This window comes from Hylobates moloch, unplaced genomic scaffold (assembly GCF_009828535.3).
Source record: "Hylobates moloch isolate HMO894 unplaced genomic scaffold, HMol_V3 SCAFFOLD_1, whole genome shotgun sequence".
NCBI lineage: Eukaryota > Metazoa > Chordata > Mammalia > Primates > Hylobatidae > Hylobates > Hylobates moloch.
The window spans coordinates 23132069-23153388 of record NW_026652276.1 but is presented as its reverse complement, the minus strand read 5'-3'; the positions used below and the strand labels follow the sequence as shown (position 1 = coordinate 23153388).

Genomic DNA, 21320 nt, shown 5'->3' with positions numbered 1-21320 from the left:
TGTGTATTTTTAGTAGAGATGGGGTTTCACTGTGTTAACCAGGATGGTTTCGATCTCCTGACCTTGTGATCCACCCGCCTCGGCCTCCCAAAGTGTTGGGATTACAGGCGTGAGTCTGTCAGTTCTATCTTCTAACATAACTGTTGAGCAATTGAGGTAATCTCTCAGAGATCTTGTGGACTGAACCGTTTCTGATGTCCTGAGTTCCCCCAGTGACCGAGGGAAACACCTAGTTGAAGGAGGAAAGGGAAACTGCATTTCCCAAGAGCCACACTCTCTTGTAGGAGAGTGATTTAATCAGTGGGTAATGAATAATTGCTTTCTCTAGAAATAGATACCTTGTCCAAGTTGGTCTGGGCCTGGTCCCTGGAGACTTGTTGGTTTGCGACAGCAGCAATAGATTTTCTTTTCTTTTTTTTTTTTTTTACTTTTGAGGCGCGGTTTCACTCTTGTTGCCCAAGCTGGAGTGCAATGGCGCAATCTCGGCTCACCGCAACCTCCGCCTCCCGGGTTCAAGCGATTCTCCTGCCTCAACCTCCCAAGTAGCTGGGATTACAGGCATGCGCCACCATGCCTGGCTAATTTTGTATTTTTAGTAGAAACGGGGTTTCTCCATGTTGCTCAGGCTGGTTTCGAACTCTCGACCTCGGGTGATCTGCCCACCTCGGCCTCCCAAAGTGCTGGGATTACAGGCATGAACCACTGCGCCCAGCCAGCAATAGATTTTCTAACATAGGCTACTAATCATTCACATTCCTTTAAAGAGGAAACTTGAGGCAAAATTACCCCATAAAGATTGGAGGACAGAACTGTATAGGCATTTTCCAAATGCTGCATGAAGATGACAAAGTAGGATGTTCAGATTCCTGAGAATGGGTGTTTTAAAGGGGAGAGTCTGGAGCCAGGGACATCAGTCAGGCTGCTACCTTAACAGTCCTGCACTTGGTGTTGGAGGGGTTAGAGACTGGGCTGAGGCAGCCTTGCAAATAGAAGGGGATGTTTCAGGCCATTTTGTTGATCTATACAACTTTCTGCAGTTTTTTATTCTTCACTATTACCCCTTTATTCAAGTTTTATTTTTATTTTTGACAGTTTTGTGGAGGTATAATTCACATTGAACATATCCATCGTTTCCAAGTCAATTGTTTTTAAAACTTTTGTTCTAGGAAGACTTAGTGTTCCATAACGTTGTTGGGGGAGGAGACTTGGGCAATATTGCTAATAGGAGGCCAAACTGGACCAGGGTTCTTCCCACCCCCTTCTGCCAGCGTGGCTCTGTATTTGAGGTTAAAGATCCCCAGAGATTTCCTATAAAAGCCATCATGAAGCTTATAGGGCATATCCATGTGGTTAGTGAGCAGTGGTGTGAGGTAGCCTTGGGAAAGTATCACGTGAGAGGGACACACAACAGGTGCTTATGGAGAGGGTGGGTCTTGAGCTGGGTCTGGAAAAGGTAAATAAAATATGGTAAGGATTCACAAGGAAGAAGCTTAGTGGAGTAAAGCCCTGCAGACAGGCATTTGAAAGGTTTAGTCCATGAGTTTAGTGTAAGACCAGCGCAGTTCAAGGTAGGAAGAAATGGAAATAAGCCTTAAAAAAAAAAAAAAAAAAAAAAAAGATTAAGGGTCGACCATGGAGTCTTGTGGACCAAAGCTAAGAAATCTCACATGACAGTCATCTGGAATGCTTGTTAAAACTGCAGAATCATGGCCCTACTCCACACCAACTGAATCCTCTTGAAGGTGAATCTCAGGACTTTGCATCTCAGGTTATTCTGATGCAGGTGGGCCACCACAGTGTTTAGTAAGTGCTCATGGACCATTTCTGAAAAGGGATTGACCTGATGAAGCAATACAGCAAAATTAATCTGGAGGTTGCCTGCAGGGTGGAATTAGGAAGGGCATACCTTGGAGACACATGCTTCAGTCAATGCTGTTGCAGTAAGTCCAGATCTAGGGGCGTGGTGGAAATAATAAAAGGAGGAAGAATGCTAAGTAGACAGTGTCCTAAATTTTGTGACTGGTTTCTCTTTGGGGAAATAAAGTAAAGGAAAAAGTCAGAAATAACTTAGTGTTCCTCTTAGGTGATTTGGAGAAAGAAGGGTCCACTCAAGGAAATGGGACGATCAGGAGTGGAGAGCTAGTTTGACACACTAGATTGAAGTGGTTGGACATGCATTTGGAAAGGTGGAACAGACAGTTGGTGATGCAGACATGAAACTTGAGAGGACAATCTGCAAAATGACTCTTCTGCAGATAATAGTTGACATTGTGAGAGCAGATTGATTTGATGTGGGGGAGGATGAAAGAACTATGGAGGATTTTGGATTGGCCTCAGGAGGAGAGACACTATTGAAGGGGTTGGGTACAGCTATGGCAGAGTGCACGCTCTGAATAAAAAATAGCAACAAGGAGATGGTGGTAAGAGGGGAACGCCTTTTTCATATGAATAGGTCCAACTCGTGGCTTTGCTGATGTGATATTGTGATATGATAAGAAATACTCCAGCCTGGTCAGCATGGTGAAACCCTGTCTCTACAAAAATACAAAAATTATCCGGGCACGATGGCGGGTGCCTGTAATCCCAGCTATTCGGGAGGCTGAGGCGGGAGAATTGCATGAATGCGGGAGGCAGAGGTTGCAGTGAGCCGAGATCATACCATTGCACTCCAGCCTGGGCAACAAAGACTCCAGTCTCGAAAAAAAAAAAAAAAAAAAAGAAATACATAATTGGGGTGTGCCCCTGGTTCCTGGCTCCTAAAACCTTCAGAACTTCTAAGTGATAAGTGTCTTTTTATATGCTAATGAGATGATTGATAGCTGGGGACTCCTGAATAGCCTCAAGATGGGAGGCTGATTGCCGAGAGAACCAACCATGTGATTAGAGGGTTGGAACTTTCAGTTCCATCCCCCAGCTTCTAGGAAGGGGAGTGGAGCCAAAGGTTGAGCTGACTACCAATGGCCAGTGATTTATTCAGTCATGCTATTAATGAAACCTGCATAAAAACCCAAAAGGACAGGGTTTGGATTGTTCAGCACATGAATGTACCTGGCACTCCCGGTAAGAGCACGGAATCTCCAAGCCCCTTCCCCCATCCCTTGCCCTATGCATCATGTATCTCTTCCATGTGGCTGTTCATCTGTATCCTTTGTAATAAATAGGTAAATGTAAGTGAAGTGTTTCCCTGAGTTCTATGAGTTGTTCTAACAAATTGATCAAACCCCATGGGGGGGGTTTGGGAACCTCAATTTACTCCAATTAATTAATTAATTAATTAAGAGCTGGGGTTCTGCCATGTGGCCCAGGCTAATTTGGAACTCCTGGGCTCAAGCGATTCGCCCCTCCCAAGGTGCTGGGATTACAGGTGTGCGTCACCGCGCCTGGCCAGGGAACACCAATTTACAGCAAATCAATCAGAAGCACAGGTCACAACCTGTGCCTTGCAATTGGCATCTGAAGTGGAAGCAGCCTTGTGGTACTGAGCCCTTAACCTGTGGGATCTGATGCTATCTTTAGGTAAATAGTGTCACAATTGAATTATAGGATATCCAGCTGGTGGCCTCTGGAACATTCCTTGGTGTGTGTGCCTCACACACATTTTGATGACCAGAGGTGAAATATTCTGTACTGTGTTAAGAGTGACTATGTAAGGGAGCAATAAAACTTTTTCCCCCTTAGCTGGTCTTAGCTGTTGTAGATGCATTTGTTTATTCAGCAAATATTTAATAAGCCCTGATTACCATTCTAGGGCTGGATACATAAGCTCTGTGAAAAAGTCCCTGTGCTCAAAGAGCTTTCATTCTGGAAGATAGACAGATAGCAAAGAAATGCATATATAATTGAGGTTTTTATTTTAAAATAGCCAGGCCCAGTGGCTCATGCCTGTAATCTCAGCACTTTGAGAGGCTGAGGCAAGAGGATCACTTGAGGCCAGGAATTCGAGACCAACTGGGGCAACATAGTGAGACTCTGTCTCTATTTAAAAAAAAAAAAATTAAAAAACTCAGAAGTTAAAATTAGGGCCAGGTGTAGGGGTTCATGTCTGCAATCCCAGCACTTTGGGAAGCTGAGGTGGGAGAATCGCTTGAGCCCAGGAGTGTGAGACTAGCCCTGGCAAGATAGCAAGACCTTATCTCTACAAAAAATAAAAAAGTTAGCTGGGTGTGGTGGAACACACCAGTAGTTCCAGCTCCTTGGGAGAGTGAGATAGGAGGACCATGAGCCCAGGAGGTCAAACCTTGGTGACCAAGTGACCTGGTCTCAAACAAAAAAAAAGAAATTAAAATTATAGGAAAAGGTATACACAGATGTCATCTCTGTCTGTTTCCAACCTCATTGGTAGTTTTTAAAAAAATTACCAGCTTCTTTGTTCATCTTTTTTTTTTTTCGAGCCAAGTGTAAGGAAATATAAATATATAATAATTTTAGATAGTGGAGGAATGAAATGGAGGGAATAAAACAAGGTAATGAAATAGGGAATGATTGGGGTAGGACAATATTAGATAGGATTGACAAGGAAGGCCTTTTTAGCTGAATACTGAGTGAAAGAACTAAGCGAGCCATTCAAAGATCTAAGTGTTTCAGAGGGAACCACAAACATCCAGGGGTGGAAACGTTCCTCATGAGGGGAAGAGTGGCTCTGGATAAGGTCAGAGAGTCAGGAATCAGATCACATAGTCCTTGAAGCCATCAGATGGTCTTAAGCTGTGTTTTTAAAAGACTACTGTGTTTTGAAAAAGTGGCCACTGTCTGGAAAATAGATGATATAGAAGCCAGGAAATCAGCAGTTGAGAGATGATGGTAGCTTGACTAAGGTAATGACAGTGGAAATGGGGAAGAATAGCCGGATTCAAAGACATATATTTGAACCTGGAAGGACTTGTTGATGGATTAAGTGGAATTGAAGATCTGCTGAGGTCAGGGTGAAAGCATCATTATGACAGGCATGTTGGGAGTTTCTGTGTTGTATGGATGCCTGTCCAGGGACTGAGCCCCTTCTGCCTGCATATTTATTATTGAAGTCTTCTTTGTGTAGTTACAGCTTATTTCTTGGCCCTGACTCTGAAAGATTAATTGGACAAGAGGGGAATGTGATTGATCTGTTCTCTCTCACTTTCCCCTAGCATGACTTTGTTAGAATCTGACATTCCCACCTTACTTTCAAGGAGATTAACAGATAACATGTTCCTTTCTTTTCAATAACAGTGGTTATAGAACCCTTGAGCTTGCCACAGTGCCCCCCTTGTTTCCTTGACTCTAGCCCTAAAATCCTTATTTCAGCCTCTGGGTTCCTGTTTCTCAGCCGGGTGCTGACAGCAACTATTTTCTCAGTTGAGGGCACAACAAGGACTTGTGTTTTATTGGGATATGAGGTTTTACACAGAATCACATTTAAATAGCATTTTCCCTCTAAGTATTGGAGACCTCCTACCAGCTTGTATGTTGATGGGTCCTAGAGAAAGTGCTTCCATTAAACTTTATCTGCCAGGCTTGAGTAGTATGCCTTTCCTTGAACTCCCCTTGAGCCAGAGTTTACAAATTCACTGGCCATTTAGAGAGGTTGATTAATGGGTACAAATACACATTCAAGATGATGGATTTTTGTTTGGAAATTGCAGAAGTGATGATATATCCTTAAGTGCATCATATCATGAAGCACATAATATCATCATTAGTAATGGTACAAATTGACATGGGCCTCATCATATGATGCAACTAAGGATATATCATCACTTCAGACAAAGCCAAATTGAGTTTCATTCTTTAGAATAACTGGTCTGTATTCTTCAGAAGTGTCAAGCTCATTAAAGAAAAATAAAGGCTGAGGAACTATTACAGATTAAAGGAGACTAAAAAGATATGACAGGTGAATACAACTTGTGATCCTGGGCCAGATAAAGGACATTGATGGGACAATTGGCAATATTTGGATAAGATCTGTATATAGATAATAGTAATATAGTTTATAGTATTATCAATGCCAATTTTTTTGAGTATAAGAGAATATCCTGGCTTTAGCAAACATTTAGGAAGTTTTTAGGAAGTATTCAGATGTAAAGTGGTATCATGTCTGCAACTTACGCTCAAACATTTCAAAAACCAGTTCACACAGAGATATATGTGAGAGAGAATATGAATAATAAAACAAATGTGGTTAAAGTATTAACATTTGATGAATCTGGGATAAAGGGTAAACAGGAATTCTTTGTACTATTTTTCTAACTTTTTGCAAGTCTGAGATAATTGCAAAATTTAAAAAAAATTTTTTTAAACCTCATTACTACTTAAAGGGAAGTTTGGTTTTCCTCAGACCAGAAGGCAGGTAGCACACCAATCAACTTCAACTTTTCTTTGAAATTATACTGGTAGAAATAGATTTTAACAGTGAATGACTCAAGCAAATGGACTTACTTCTTGCTCCATTACCTGAAACAGGCCTACCCTTCCCCCTACTCTTCCTGGCCTCTGTTAACCACCAATCTGTTCTCTATATTCTGAAATCCACTTTTTTAAGCTCCCACTTATGAGTGAGAGAACATGCCATATTTGTCTTTCTATGCTTGGCTTATTTTACTTAACATAATGACCTCCAGTTCCATCCATGTTGCTGCAAATGATGGGATTTCATTCTTTGTTTATGGCTCCATAATATTCCATTGTGTATATATACCACATTTCCTTTATTCATAGTCCATTTACATTCAGTGTTGTTATTGATAAGTAAGGACTTACTACTGCCATTTGCTGCTTGATTTGTGATTGCTTTGTAACTCCTCTTTCTTACTGTTTTCGTGGTTTTTTCTAGTAGTATGGTTTAATTAATTGCTTTTTATTTTTAGTGGATTTATTACAGGCTTTTGCGGTTATCTGTGGTTATTGTGAGACTTACAAAAAACAGCTTATACTGATTTTATTTTCTTATTTTATTTTTTATTGAGACAGGGTTTCACCCTGTCATCCAGGCTGGAGTGCAGTGGCGTGATCATGGCTCACCGCAGTCTCAACTTCTTGGGTTCAGGCAATCCCTCTACCTCAGCTCCCCGAGTAGCTGGGACCATAGGCACATGCCACCACACCCAGCTAATTTTTATTTTTTATTATTATTTGTAAAGATGGGTCTTGCTATGTTTCCCAGGCTGGTCTTGAACTCCTGGGCTCAAACGATCCTCACACTTTGGCCTCCCAAAGTGCAAGCATGAGCCACTGCGCCCACCCTAGAACAAGTCATTTTAAGAGATAACTTTTTTTTGTTTTTTTTTTTTTGAGACAGAATCTTGCTCTGTCCCCTAACGTGGAATGCAGTGGTGTATTCACGGCTCACCACAGCCTCGGTCTCCTGGGCTCAAGCGCTTCTCCTACCTTAGCCTCCCAAGTAGCTGGGATTACAGATGTGTGCCATCATGCCTAGCTAATTTTTTAGTTTTTTTTTTTGTAGAGATAGGATCTCACTGTGTTTCCCAGGTTGGTCTTGAACTCCAAAAGAATAGAAATGAACAAATAAAGAACCATAAAAACATTCTACACTTTAACTCTGTCCTCCATACATTTTAACTTTTTGTGTCTCAATTTACATATTTTTATATTGCCTTTTTTTTTTGGAGACAAAGTCTCACGCTGTCATCCAGGCTGGAGTATAGTGGCGTGATCTTGGCTCACCACAACCTCCACCTTCTGGGTTCAAGCGATTCTTCTGCGTTCAAGCGATTCTCCTGCCTCAGCCTCCCAAGTAGCTGGGATTACAGGCACACCCCACCACACCTGGCTAATTTTTGTATTTTTAGTAGAGATGGGGTTTCACCGTAGTGGCCAGGCTGGTCTTGAACTCCTGGCCTCAAGTGATCTGCCCGCCTCAGCCTCCCAAAGTGCTGGGATTACAGATGTGAGCCACCATGCCCAGCCTTATTTGCCGATTTCTTAAGAAGTTGCTGTAGCTATTATTATTTTTGACAAGTTTGTCTTTTGGGCTTCATACTAGAGTTATGATTAAATTGCATATCATCATTAGAGTATTAGACTATTCGGGTTTGTCCATTTACCTAATTTTACTAGTGGATTTTATACCTTCAAATGTTTTCTTTTTGCATGTTAGTTTTTTTTTTTCCCCTTCAAATTGAAGAACTGTCTTTAGCATTACTTTTAAGATGGGTCTGGTGGTAGTGAATTCTTTCAGCTTTTGTTTATCTGGGAAAGACTATCTCATATTTGAAGGGTAGTTTTGTTGGATACAGTATTCTTGGAGGGTAGTTTCTTTCAGCACTTTGAAATGTTTCACTCTCTCACTTGGATAATTTCCGAGGAGAATTTTGTTGCCGGATGAATTGGAGCTCCCTTACATGTATTTGCTTCTTTTCTCTTGCTCCTTTTAAAATATTCTATTTGCCCTTGAACCTTGAGAGGTTTAATTATTATATGCCTAGGGGTAGTCTTATTTGGGTTGAATCTGTTTGGTGTTCCCTGACCTTCTTGGACTTGGATATATGTATCTCTCTCCAGTTTTGAAAAATTTTCTGTTGTTTATTTTTTTTCCGAGACAGAGTCTCAGTCTGTCAGGCCCAGGTGCAGTGGCACCATCTCAGCTCACTGCAACCTCCGCCTCCCGGGTTCAAGCGATTCTTATGCCTCAGCCTCATAAGTAGCTGGGATTACAGGTGTATGCCACCACATCCAGCTGATTTTTTCTGGTTTTAGTAGAAATGGGGCTTCACCATCTTGGCTGGGCTGATCTCGAACTGCTGGCCTCAAGTGATCCACCTGCCTCAGCCTCCCAAAGTGCTGGGATTATAGGCGTGAGCCACCACGCCTGGCCTCTTTTGTGAAATTTCTTATAGACCAGTAACTAGTTTCTTTCTTTCTTTTTTTTTGAGATGGAGTCTCACTCTGTCGCCCAGGCTGGAGTGTAGTGGTGCAATCTCAGCTCACTGCAACCTTCGCCTCCCAGGTTCAAGTGATTCTCCTGCCTCAGCCTCCTGTAGCCTGTAGCTGAGATTACAGGTGTGCACCACCACGCCAGCTAATTTTTGTATTTTTAATAGAGATGGGGTTTCACCATGTTGGTCAGGCAGGTCTCAAGCTCCAGACCTCAAATGATCCACCCACCTCGGCCTCCCAAAGTGCTGGGATTACAGGTGTGAGCCACCGTGCCCAGCCTGCTAATTTCTTTTAGTAAGCCACCCCATCCCTTGTTTAGCTCCCTCTTGAATACCAGTAATTGTTAGATTTGGTCTTTTGAGGTAGTTTTCTGTATCTTATAGGTTATCTTTGTTGCTTTTCATTCTGTTTTCTTTTTTCTCCTTTGTGTATTTTCAGATAGACTGTCTTCAAGCTCACTAATATTTTCCTCTGCTTGATTCATTGTGCTGTTGAGAGCCTCTAGTAAATTTTTCAGAGAAGCAAATTTATTTCTCAGTTCTAAGATTTGTTTTAAAAAGTATTATTAACAATCTCTTTGTTAAATTTCTCTAATAAATTTCTGAATTGCTTTTCTGTGTTATCTTGGAGATCACCAAGTTTCCTTAAAACTGCTATTTTGTTTGGGAGGCCGAGGAGGGTGGATCACAAGATCAGGAGATCAAGATCATCCTGGCTAACATGGTGAAACCCTGTCTCTGCTAAAAATACAAAACATTAGCCAGGCGAGGTGGCGGGCACCTGTAGTCCCAGCTACTTGGGAGGCTGAGGCCGGAGAATGGCGTGAACCCAGGAGGTGGAGCTTGCAGTGAGCCGAGTTCACACCACTGCACTCCAGCCTGGGTGACAGACAGAGCGAGACTCTGTCTCAAAAAAAAAAAAAAAAAACCAACAAAAAAACCCTGCTATTTTGAGTTCCTGGTTAGAGAGCTCATGTATTAATGCCTCATTAGAGTCAGTCACTGTTTTCTTGCTTTGTCCATTTCTTGCTTTGTCATAGTTCTCTGTTTGCTGTTATTTCTTGTGCATATATGTGTATGTCTTTACACTGAAGGATTATTTATTCCAGATTTATCTGTCTGGCTTATTTCAGTTATTATTGGATATGTTTGTTTAGAGATTTTTTGTAACTTAACCTGTTGACTATCTTTTTTTTAAATCACTAGGTCACTACCTCTTTTTCAACACTAGATGGCATCTTGGCCCCAGGTTTGTCTTGGCTTTGGAGCAGCGGTCCCCAACCTTTTTGGCTCCAGAGACTAGTTTTGTGGAAGACAGTTTTTCCACTGACTGGGGTGGGTGGGTAGGAGGGGATGGTTTGGGGATGATTCAAGCACATTAAATTTTTTGTGCACTTTATTTCTGTAAATACATTGCAATACATAATGAAATAATGATACAACTCACCATAATGTAGAATCAGTGGGAGTCGTTTTCCTGCAACTAGATGGTCCCATCTGGGGGTGATGGGAGATAGTGACAGATCATCAGGCATTAGATTCTCATAAGAAACACGCAACCTAGATCCCTTACATGGGCAGTTCATAATAGGGTGAGCGCTCCTATGAGAATCTAATGCTGCCACTGAGCCTGTAGGAGGTGGATCTCAGGCGGTAATGCTTGCCTAGGTGGTAATGCCTGCTTGCCCAGTGCTCAGTTCCTGCTGTGTGGCCTGGTTTCCTAACAGGCCATGGACCAGTACCAGTCTGTGGCCCAGGAGTTGGGGACCCTGCTTTGGAGCACTGCCCTTCCCAAATGGAGGAGGTCCCAAAAGGAATATCCTGGCAATGTGAGAAGGCTGGCTAGGGGTTTGTGCCCAGGAGACCTGTAGAACATACCTCCTATAGAGAGTGGTGTTGCTGAACAGCCACTCTGATTTGGTATCTCCTTTGGCTAAGTTACAGAGCAGAGAGTCCAGGGCTGAGTATGGTAGTCCCACCTTCTTGCTTTGTTTCTGGCTGTCTTTAGGGATATTTCTCTCTTCAGGCACTCTTGATGCTTTCTGTGGGTTGAGGCATGGACAGGGAAGCTGGTGGTCTATTTTTTTTTTTTTGAAGGGGGGCATAGTTTTGTTCTTGTTGCCCAGGCTGGAATGCAATGGCATGATCTCGGCTCATTGTAGCCTCCACCTCCCAGGTTCAAGCGATGCTCCTGCCTCAGCCTCCCGAGTAGCTGGGATTATGGATGCCCACCACCATGCCTGGCTAATTTTTTATATTTTTAGTAGAGACGGGGTTTCGCCATGTTGGCCAGGCTGGTCTCGAACTCCTGGCCTCAGGTGATCCATCTGCCTCGGCCTCCCGAAGTGCTGGGATTACAGACGTGAGCCACTGTGCCCAACCTGGTTGTCTATCTTGATCTCACTTTTTCCAGTTTAGAAATTGTGAGTTGGGGGCAAGTTTTCTATGTCCTTGGTCCCAGGAAGATTGAGGGAGGGGATGCTGCAGATGTGGAAGTCCAGTTTTCTTATCACCTTATCAGAATTTTTTCCCGTCTCTGTGGTCCCAGGAACTATCTCCTCTTCATATTTGAGTTCTGGGATTTTACTGGGGATAATCTTGGTGCTGTGTATTTGTGTTTGGTTTTCTGTGAAGGAGAGTGAAGCCAGCTTGCTTCTACACTGCCATTTTGGAACCAGAAGTCCCTATTCTTAGATACTTTATTCTTTTTGGTGCTGTTGTGAATGGAATTGTGTATTTTGTTTTTACATGTTGTTTGTTTGTTGCTAGTATGTAGAACTAAAACTGACTTTCATATATTGATCGTGTATTCTGTGACCTTACTAAACTTGGTTATTAGTTCTAGTAGGATTTTTTATTTGATAGATGTTTTAGGATTTTTTCTCTCTCTCTCTTTTTTTTTTTTTTTTTTTAAAGACAGGGTCTTATTCTGTCACCCAGGCTGAAGTTCAGTGCTGCAGTCATGGCTCACTGCAGCCTCGACCTCCCAGGCTCAAGTGATCCTCCCACTTCAGCCTCCTAAGTAGCTGGGACTACAGGCTTATGCTAATTTTTAAAATTTTTTGTAGAGATAATGTTTCCCTATATTGCTCAGGCTGTTCCCAAACTCATGGTCTTAAGTGATCCTTCTATTTCATCTTCCCAAAGTATTGGGATTACAGGTGTGAGCCAATGTGCCCAGCCAGGATTTTCTATGTACAAGATCATATGTCCTACAAATAATGACAGTTTTACTTCTTCCTTTCCAATCTGTATATCTTTGATTTCTTTTTCTTGCCATGTCACACTGCTTAGAATTTCTAGTATAGGGTCTAATGGAAATGGAGGTCAGGCATGGTGGCTCATGCCTGTAATCCCAGCACTTTGGGAGGCCAAGGAGGGCAGATCATGAGGTCAGAAGTTTGAGACCAGCCTGGCCAATATGGTGAAACCCCATCTCTACTAAAAATACAAAAAAAAAAAAAAGAAAGAAAAGAATTAGCTGGATGTGGTGGTGCGTGCCTGTATCCCCAGCTACTCGGGAGGCTGAGGCAGAAGAACCACTTGAACCTGGGAGGCGGAGGTTGCAGTGAGCTGAGATCGTGCCACTGCACTCCAGCCTGGGCAACAGAGTGAGACTCCGTCTCAAAGTAAATAAATAAATAAATAAAATAAAAAAGAAATGGAGAGAGTAGACATCCTTATCTTATTCCTAATCTTAGAGGAAAAGCATCTCATAATTCACTATTAAGTATGATGTTAGCTGTATCTATGGTCTTTTGACATGTCTCTATCAAATTTTGACCACTTCCTTATTTTTGGCAGCACAAAATATTCCAGGCCCATCTCCTGCTCTCCCTGCCCCAACCTTGGAATCAGCCATTTTTCAAGGAGCTCTGGCTGCTTTTATTAACAGATAGTATTTAAAATACTATCTGTTACAGATGTGCACCACCATGCTGGGTGTGGTGGCTCATGCCTATAATCCCAGAGCTTTGGGAGGCCAAGGCAGGGGGATCATTTGAGGACAGGAGTTTGAGACCAGCCTGGGCAACATAGTGGAACTCTATTGCTATAAAAATAAAATAAAGTAAAAAATCAGCTAGGCATGGTAGTGTGTACCGGTAGTCCTAGCTACTCGGGAGACTGAGGTGGGCAGATCGTTTGAGTCCAGGAGTCCTAGGCTGCAGTGAGTTACGACTACACCACTGCATTCCAGCCTTGGTGACGGAGGGAGACCTTGTCTAAAAAGAAAAAAAAGAATTGGCTGGCCACAGTGGCTCACACCTGTAATCCCAGCACTTGGAGAGGCCGAGGTGGGTGGATCACTTGAGGTCAGGAGTTCAAAACCAGCCTAGTCAAGATAGTGAAACCCCATCTCTACTAAAAATACAAAAATTAGCCAGGCGTGGTGGCAGGCGCCCGTAATCCCAGCTACTTGGAAGGCTGAGGCAGGAGAATCACTTGAACCCGGGAGGCAGAGGTTGCAGTGAGCCAAGGTTGTACCACTCTACTCCAGCCTGGGCAACAGAGTGAGACTCTGTTTCAAAAAAAAAATGAAAATTTCACAAAAGCTCCCAAATAACAAGACAGTTATCTTTTACAAAAGAACATTGCTTGTCCTTGCTGAAGTTTTGTAGTGGAATAATTGTTGCCTATTCATTGTATTTTTCCGCCTTCCTCACAGCTTATGAAGGGGCAGAGGGGAGATAGATCATTTGGTGCCAGTGAGAATGAGAGTTGTAACTACCATGCTGCAAACGTTTACTGGGAGCCACTGTGCTTTTTGTGTGCTTTATGTGAATTTTTAAACTTCACCTCCCACAACTTCTCAGTGGGGGTATGGTACTTCCTCTCTCTTGTCTTTCCCTGAACATTCCAGCTGTGCGGTTTCAGAGTTGCATGTGATTCACTACTGATCAGTGCTCTTATTGTCATGAGTCACCACGAGGCGGTAGCTGCTCATGCAGCCTGGCTGTGCGGAGGACCTAGATTGAGGAACTTAGCTATAGAAATAGGCTTGTTTTCTTCTAAACTTGAACTCTGCTGGCTATAGCTTAGTGTTTATACCCTGTTTGCCCCTTAAGCCCTCCTGTTCCCTAGGGATCCTGTGTAGGAACAAGAAACACATTAGATCATTGCTCCATAAAATGTTAGATTATTCAAAATATTATTTTTCAGGTGAGGTCAATTTATTGGCCCCTAAAGTAAGTTCCTTGCAAGCTGCTGATTGGAGGGTCAGCTGATGGTGGATCCTTTGGACTTAGTAACAGAGAGTAAGTATGAATGTCTTGAGCTATCTTTAAGTAGTATAAATATGTAGTTAATCCTTTGTAATTTGTGTAGTCAGCAATTACTCTTTATAAGTTTAGATTTGTTTAAGTTGGGAGTTTTTGAAATGGGCTTCCATTAGTAGCCAGTACATAGCCTTCTACATATGTAAATACCTTTTCTCCTGTTGTCTTTCTTTTGATGTTTCTTCCTAAAATACTTCCCGGGAGATGAGCAGTCTGCCTTTTGGACCCTAGAGGCGCACATATACACAAAGTGTGCATTATCACAGTACACTTAGAAATATAAGGGACACTGGGAGAAAGGTCTTCCAGGCGTCATCTTAGGAGCCCAGAGTATATCGCAGGGAATGGGCTTGATGACTTTGCTGAAAATTGCCCTCCGAGTATGTGCTGTCAGTAGGGTGTGGGTGCCAGACATTATTTGCCTCTCTGGACTTTGACTTTATGGCAGAACTCACTATGTTAGCTTTTAAAAACAAGGTTCTCACTTCCTTCACTTCTTAGATTTTGGGGCTTCAGAAGCTTTTTAAAGTTTGTCACTTGCATTCCTGTAGGGCAGTGGGCAGGATGCTGGAAAAGATGACCTGTGGCAGTGATTGGGGGTCTGGGACCCAAGCTGCCTCAATGCTTTAGTTAGGCCTCTGCTTCCCAACCATTTGAGGTTTTGATCTCATCAGAAATCTCTATAAGGAGAAGGAAGGAAGTTGTTTTTAGCAACCATCATTTCCTTGTCTTAACGTGACACTTCTTCTGAACCTCAAACACTGAAACTAGGTTGGAGCATTTGTATGTGATACTGTAGTGAGTGATACTGTTTACTTGGCATTCTTGAAGTTACTCTCTGCAGAGTATCTGATGCAACAAATTTGTCTTTGCTGGGCAATTCCTAACACAGCCATCTTATCCAACCCTGGATATCTCTTACTAACTTTGGAGCTATTTCCCAGAAAGAGAGTTACAGAAACATCCTCTCACCTGCTTGGCCCTTGAGTCCAGACATATTTCTTTAGGAAGACAGTGGCCCTTATCCAACTTGCTATACTACACATCATGGGGACTGTATTAGTTCCTTCTCGTACTGCTATAAAGAAATACCTGAGACTGGGTGATTTATAAAGAAAAGAGTTTTAATTGGCTCATGGTTCTGCAGGCTGTATGGGTAGCATGGCTGCAGAGGCCTCAGGAAACATTCAGTCGTGGCGGAAGGGGAAGCAGGCATGTCTTCACATGGCCAGAGCAGGAGAGAGAGAAAGCAGGGTGGTGCTACACACTTTTAAACAACCAGATCTCATGAGAACTCACTATCATGAGAACAGCAAGGGGGAAATCCACCTCCATGATCCAGTCACCACCTCGGGAATTACAACTCAACATGAGATTTGGTGGGGACACAAATGCAAACCATATAGGGACTATGAGAGGAGACAAGAAGTGGGAAATGACCATTGCAGAGATAGGAGATCTGGAATACCTTAGAGAGAAGAGAATCCACTCTACTCTAGTACCTGCCCAGGTGTGTTGTTTAACACTTTGTCGGGGAGCAGGCCACCTGCAGCTTCTGAATAGGGTAGGCGTGTATCCTTGGTCTCCCTCTTTGTCTTTTGGATTAAAAGCCAAGCCAGCTGGGTGTTGGGCTATTTGTGTTCATGTGCTTGGCACTGAGGGTTCATGTGGTGGGATGTAGCAAGGCAAACATTGAGCAGTGTGTGTGCAAAAGGAAGTGTTGTGCAGTGAGTGCCTGTGGCTACAAGGGAGAGTGGGATTGGCTGTGGTGTTGATGAGAAGTCAGTGATATGCTTTTAGGGACTTTCCACAAAGGGCCTTGGTATAAACATGGAGGAGTGTTTCCAACCTGGCTTTTGTCTGGTACCTAAAGATTAAAGATAATGGAGGGGATAGAGTCTAAATATGTGTTTCATTCTGTTTAATAGGCATTGTAGACTCAGACAGATTTGAGTTTTAATCTAGGCATTGCTACTTATTGGTTATTTAATTATAGAAAAGTTACTTGACTTTTCTGAGTCTTGGATTCATCATCAGTAAACTGAATGTAAGGTTTTTTTTTTGGATTAAATGAGATAATATGGATAAAATGCCTAGCATGGTACCAGACATTCATTAGGTGCCCAAACTAGTATTCAAGTTTGTTTCCCCTTCATTTACTGTGCTTTTCCAGTTTGTTTACTCAACAGAATATTGAGCATTTCCTGTGTATCAGTCACTGTGTTGGGAACATCAGCTGGAGGAGAATGTACTCCTTGCTCCTAGTGTGATGAGTTAGTTCATTATTGAAGCTAATGTTCTGTGAGCAGTGATGGTGGCATGCACAGAGGTGAGGCATCCTGTTCAAACTCAGGAGTCAGGGAAGACTGCCTAGGTCATGTTGCAGCTGATTTTTTTAAGTTGGGTGAAAAAGAAGAAAGGGCTCCAGGGACAGCACTTGTAAGGGAATGAAGAGCTGAGCTAGCATGATGCACGTGGGAATCAATAGTGGGGCTGTTTTTCAGGGGGACCAGCCTGAGTTTTCATTTCCCTAGGCGTTCTCCTACCACTTTGGTATGTCTGTTGTGTTGCATTGGTGGGGAAGATGTGGATTGCCGAAAGAGGACTAAGTGAGGGGATTGTGAATATGTTGAGTGCACTTAATACACATGCATGCGTGCTTGTAGTCTCGTAAAGTGAATGGCAGGATTTGACTTTTCCCTTTGTCTCTATGCTTCTCTACCACAAACACACGCTGTAATTGTTCCAAGCATGGTATTTCCATAGTTTGGACTTGTGTGTTGGTCCATTTTCTGTAACCTCATTTTGAGGTAACTGGCCTCAAAATCCAGTTTTAGCATTTATGCTGTTTTTAGCCCACTATCATTTTGAACTATTGGCAGTGCTGCATTGTGATTTTTTGTACTCTCCTTGAGAAAGAGTCCATGTAGGTCAGCCTTTGCAGGTAAAGAGGGCAACATCCCATGGCTTCTGCAGTGTTTGTTGGTGGTATTCATTCGTAGCTGTAGACAGGAATCTTAGTTCTTCCTTGGCCATTACTTTGTTAATCAGAATACAAGGTACTCTCCCCATTTTTGCATTTCAAATATAACTTAAGCGAAAAAACCATCTCTCCTAGGGCTGGGTTCAGTGGCTCAGGCTTGTAATCCCAGTTTATTGGGAGGCTGAGATAGGAGGATCGCTTGAGGCCAGGAGTCGAGACCAGTCGGTACCTGGGCAGCATAGTGAGATACTGCCACTCCCTATCTTAACAAAAAAATTTTAAAAAATCAACTGTGTGTGGTGATGCATGCCTGTGGTCCCAGCTATTTGGGAGGCTGAAGGGGGAGGATCATTTGAGTCCAGGAGTCCGAGGCTGCAGTGAGCCATGTTTGTGCCACTGCATTCCAGTTTGGGTGACAGAGCAAGACCCTCAAAACAAAACAAAACCTCTCTGCTATTTCCTTCCCTCTAGCTACTCTGAAAACACACTTGATGAGAATGTCAGGATTCCATTCAGAATTATCCCAGACAAATGATTCCTTTTTTTTTTTTTTTTTTTTGAAACAAGGGCCTAATTTGGTTGCCCGGGTGGGGTTCAATGGAGCGATCTCAGCTCATTGCAACCTCTGCCTCCCAGGGTCAAGCGATTCTCCTGCCTCAGCCTCCCAAGTAGCTGGGATTACAGGCACCCTCCTCCATGCCTGGCTAATTTTTATATTTTTAGTAGAGACAGCGTTTCACCATGCTGGCCAGGCTGGTCTTGAACTCCTGACCTCGTGATCCACCTGCCTTGGCCTCCCAAAGTGCTGGGATTACAGATATGAAACACCGTGTCCAGCCTTTTTTTCTTTTTTTTTTTTTTTGTGAGACAGGGTCTTACTCTGTCACCCAGGCTGGAGAGCAGTGGTGCTATCTGGCTTGCTGCAACTTCCACCTTCCATGCTCAAGCGTTTTTCATACCTCAGCTTCCCAGGTAGCTGGGCCCACAGGCATGCGCCACCATACCTGGCTGATTTTTGTATTTTTTGTAGAGACGGGGTTTTGCCATGTTGCCCAGTATGGTCTCAAACTCCTGAGCTCAAGTGATCTGCCTGCCTCAGCCTCCCAAAGTGCTGGGATTACAGGTGTGAGCCACTGTGCCTGGCCATGAATGACTTTTTACAGTTTTTGTTATTTCCCCCCAGAGGCTGCCATGAAAGCAGGCCCACCTTTCCTTACAGCTGTGAAAATTGGAGAATATTTTGTGAATTTGATTTAGAAAGTAAGTGACCATGCTGAACAGTTTGAGACCCAGAAGGCTGGCTTACAGGTTTTGTATTAAAGGAAACACTGATTGAGAAGATGCAAGAGACAGGCTCTTCCTTCCTGAGATCAGCCCAAACTTAAGCCTGGGCATTGGAGTAAAGAAAGCTTCTGTCCTCTTCTTATTCCCTGAACTCTCCTGTCCCAGTATGGCTGCTGGAAATAAAGTCACTTTAAGTAAAAATAATGCTGGTATTTAGTTCAATTTTCTTTCTTCTTTTTCCCACCAATACACAGGATGGAATTTAAGTCTGTGTAGTTGGCAAGAGATGAAATTGCTATCTCAGCTCCAGAATAAACTCCGGGATCAGCAAGGGAATTCTCTTCTCTGGTCTGAACTTGTCCTACTTAACCATGAAAAGCAGACTAAATCAGAGGCAGCTGAGTTGATTTAGGGAGCAGTACATGTAAAATGAGTTTTTCAGATCATCTTTTTTTTTTCTGAGATGGGGTCTCACTCTGTTGCCCATGCTGGAGTACAGTGGCACCATCTCGGCTCACTGCAACCTCCGCCTCCCAGGCTCAAGTGATCCTCCCACCTCAGCCTCCCCAGTAGCTGGGACTTCAGGTGCACGCCACCATGCTTAGCTAATTTTTTGTAGTGACAGGGTTTTGCCATATTGGGCAGGCTGGTCTTGAACTCCTGGGCTCAAGCTGGGATTACAGGTGTGAGCTGCCTCACCTGGACTCAAATAATCTTTAATCTTTCAGAATTAATTTATGAGAAGGAAGATACTGACTCCTCTCTCCCACTTCGGATTTGCTTTATTCCTAGCCACACTGGTTTTGGGTGAGGGAAGGTAGCCCCTCATGAAAAGTTGTGGGTGTTGAGACAGAAAGATGTATTTTTTGTTAGAGAGGAAAGCTTTCTGAGTGACAGAGTGGGGACTCATGAGCAGCCTCACAGTGGTGGTGGCACCTCAGTGTTTTAGTCCTTAATGAAGCCAGCTTTGATCCTATGAGGGCAGTAGGAAGACCATTGAAAACTCCCTGGAAATCTAGTGTTCTTCTCCCAGGGCCCCAAATGACGACCAAGACTGGTTGCCCAAAAATGCTGAAGTGGGACTGTACTGCTTACCTGAGGACCACCGTAACATGGTGTCCGTTCTCCTGGCACTGTAACATTTCCTATCATTTCTCTCCGCTTCAGACTGACGGACTTCAAGGATGCAGCTGCTACTACCGGAGGTGTGTGGCACCTTACCTGAGCAAGGCCATGAGACCGTGTGGCCATGATGTGGGCCCCTCATGGCCTCAGCAGGAACACAGCACTATAGTATTGGCCTCCACCAGAAAAACAGCTTCAAGCAGAGTGGTCCCTCGGGCACAGTGCCTGCCACACCACCTGAGAAACCCTCGGAGGGCAGAGTCTGGCCTCAGGCCCATCAGCAAGTGAAGCCAATCTGGAAGCTGGAAAAGAAGCAAGTGGAGACACTGTCAGCAGGGTTGGGCCCAGGCCTCTTGGGCGTTCCACCACCACCAGCATATTTCTTTTGCCCCAGCACTTTATGTAGCTCTGGGACCACGGCTGTCATTGCAGGCCACAGCAGTTCCTGTTACCTACACTCTTTCCCGGACTTGTTCAACAGCACCCTGCTATACCGCCGCTCCAGCTATAGGCACAAACCGTACCAGCAACTGGAGTCCTTCTGCTTGCGTTCGAGCCCATCAGAAAAAAGCCCTTTTTCTCTCCCTCAAAAGAGCCTCCCTGTCAGTCTCACTGCCAACAAGCCCACTTCTTCATGGTCTTCCCCATGGCCCAGCCCATGGCCTCCTCATCCACAGAACCATACCTTTGCTTGGCAGTGGCTGGGGAAAACCCTTCAGGGAAGAGCCTGGCCTCTGCCATCTCAGGGAAGATCCCATCTCCACTCTCTTCCTCCTATAAGCCCATGCTGAATAATAATTCCTTCATGCGGCCAAATAGCACGCACGTGCCTTTATTGCAGACCACAGAGGGCCTGAAGCCAGTATCGCCACCCAAGATCCAGCCTGTCTCCTGGCATCATTCAGGGGGTACTGGAGACTGTGTACCACAGCCTGTTGACCATAAGGTGCCCAAAAGCATTGGCACTGTCCTAGCTGATGCCAGTGCCCGTATCGCCTTGTCTACCGCTAGCTCCCATGACACATCCACCACCAGTGTTGCCTCTTCCTGGTATAACCAGAATAACTTAGCCATGAGGGCAGAGCCACTTTCCTGTGCTCTGGATGACAATTCTGATTCCCAGGATCCAACTAAGGAGATGCGGTTCACTGAGGCCGTGAGGAAATTGACCGCAAGAAGCTTTGAGAAGATGCCGAGGCAAGGCTGCCAGTTTGAACAGTCTAGTTTCCTGAATCCCAGCTTCCAGTGGAATGTCCTCAACAGGAGCAGGAGGTGGAAACCTCCTGCGGTAAATCAGCAGTTTCCTCAGGAGGATGCTGGATCGGTCGGTCGGGTCCTCCCTGGTGCCTCAGATACCTTGGGGTTGGACAATACAGTCTTCTGTACCAAACGTATCAGCATTCACCTCCTTGCCTCACATGCCAGTGGGCTCAATCACAGCCCTACCTGTGAATCTGTAATTGACTCCCCAGCATTTGGAGAAGGCAAAGCTCCAGGTCCCCCTTCTCCTCAAACTCTTGGCATAGCCAGTGTGGCCACCCGCCTCTCTTCCATCCAGCTGGGCCAGTCTGAGAAGGAGAGACCTGAGGAGGCCAGGGAGCTGGACTCATCTGATAGGGATATTAGGTACGTTGGAGAATGTTTTTGGTTCATTTAGAGCAGTAGAATGTATATACCATAATTTGGGGTGGCACTGACCCTGTACCTCTGAAGGTTGGTTTTATTTTTTAGCTGCCCTAGAATTTTTGGTTTTCACTTCAGGGCAAGGGTTGGGAAACTATAGCT

At 44.0% G+C, this 21320-nt stretch overlaps 1 protein-coding gene across 1 annotated transcript in view; it reads left to right on the top strand.

The window, feature by feature from the left end:
- The window catches only part of TTLL4 (tubulin tyrosine ligase like 4), a 44169-nt gene that overhangs the window by 7139 nt on the left and 15710 nt on the right, over positions 1-21320 (top strand). The window contains 3 exon segments of the mRNA XM_032754469.2: positions 14028-14122; positions 19578-20165; positions 20168-21161. Of these exon segments, the coding sequence (XP_032610360.1) occupies positions 19676-20165; positions 20168-21161 (1484 nt within the window). The 5' untranslated portion in view covers positions 14028-14122; positions 19578-19675.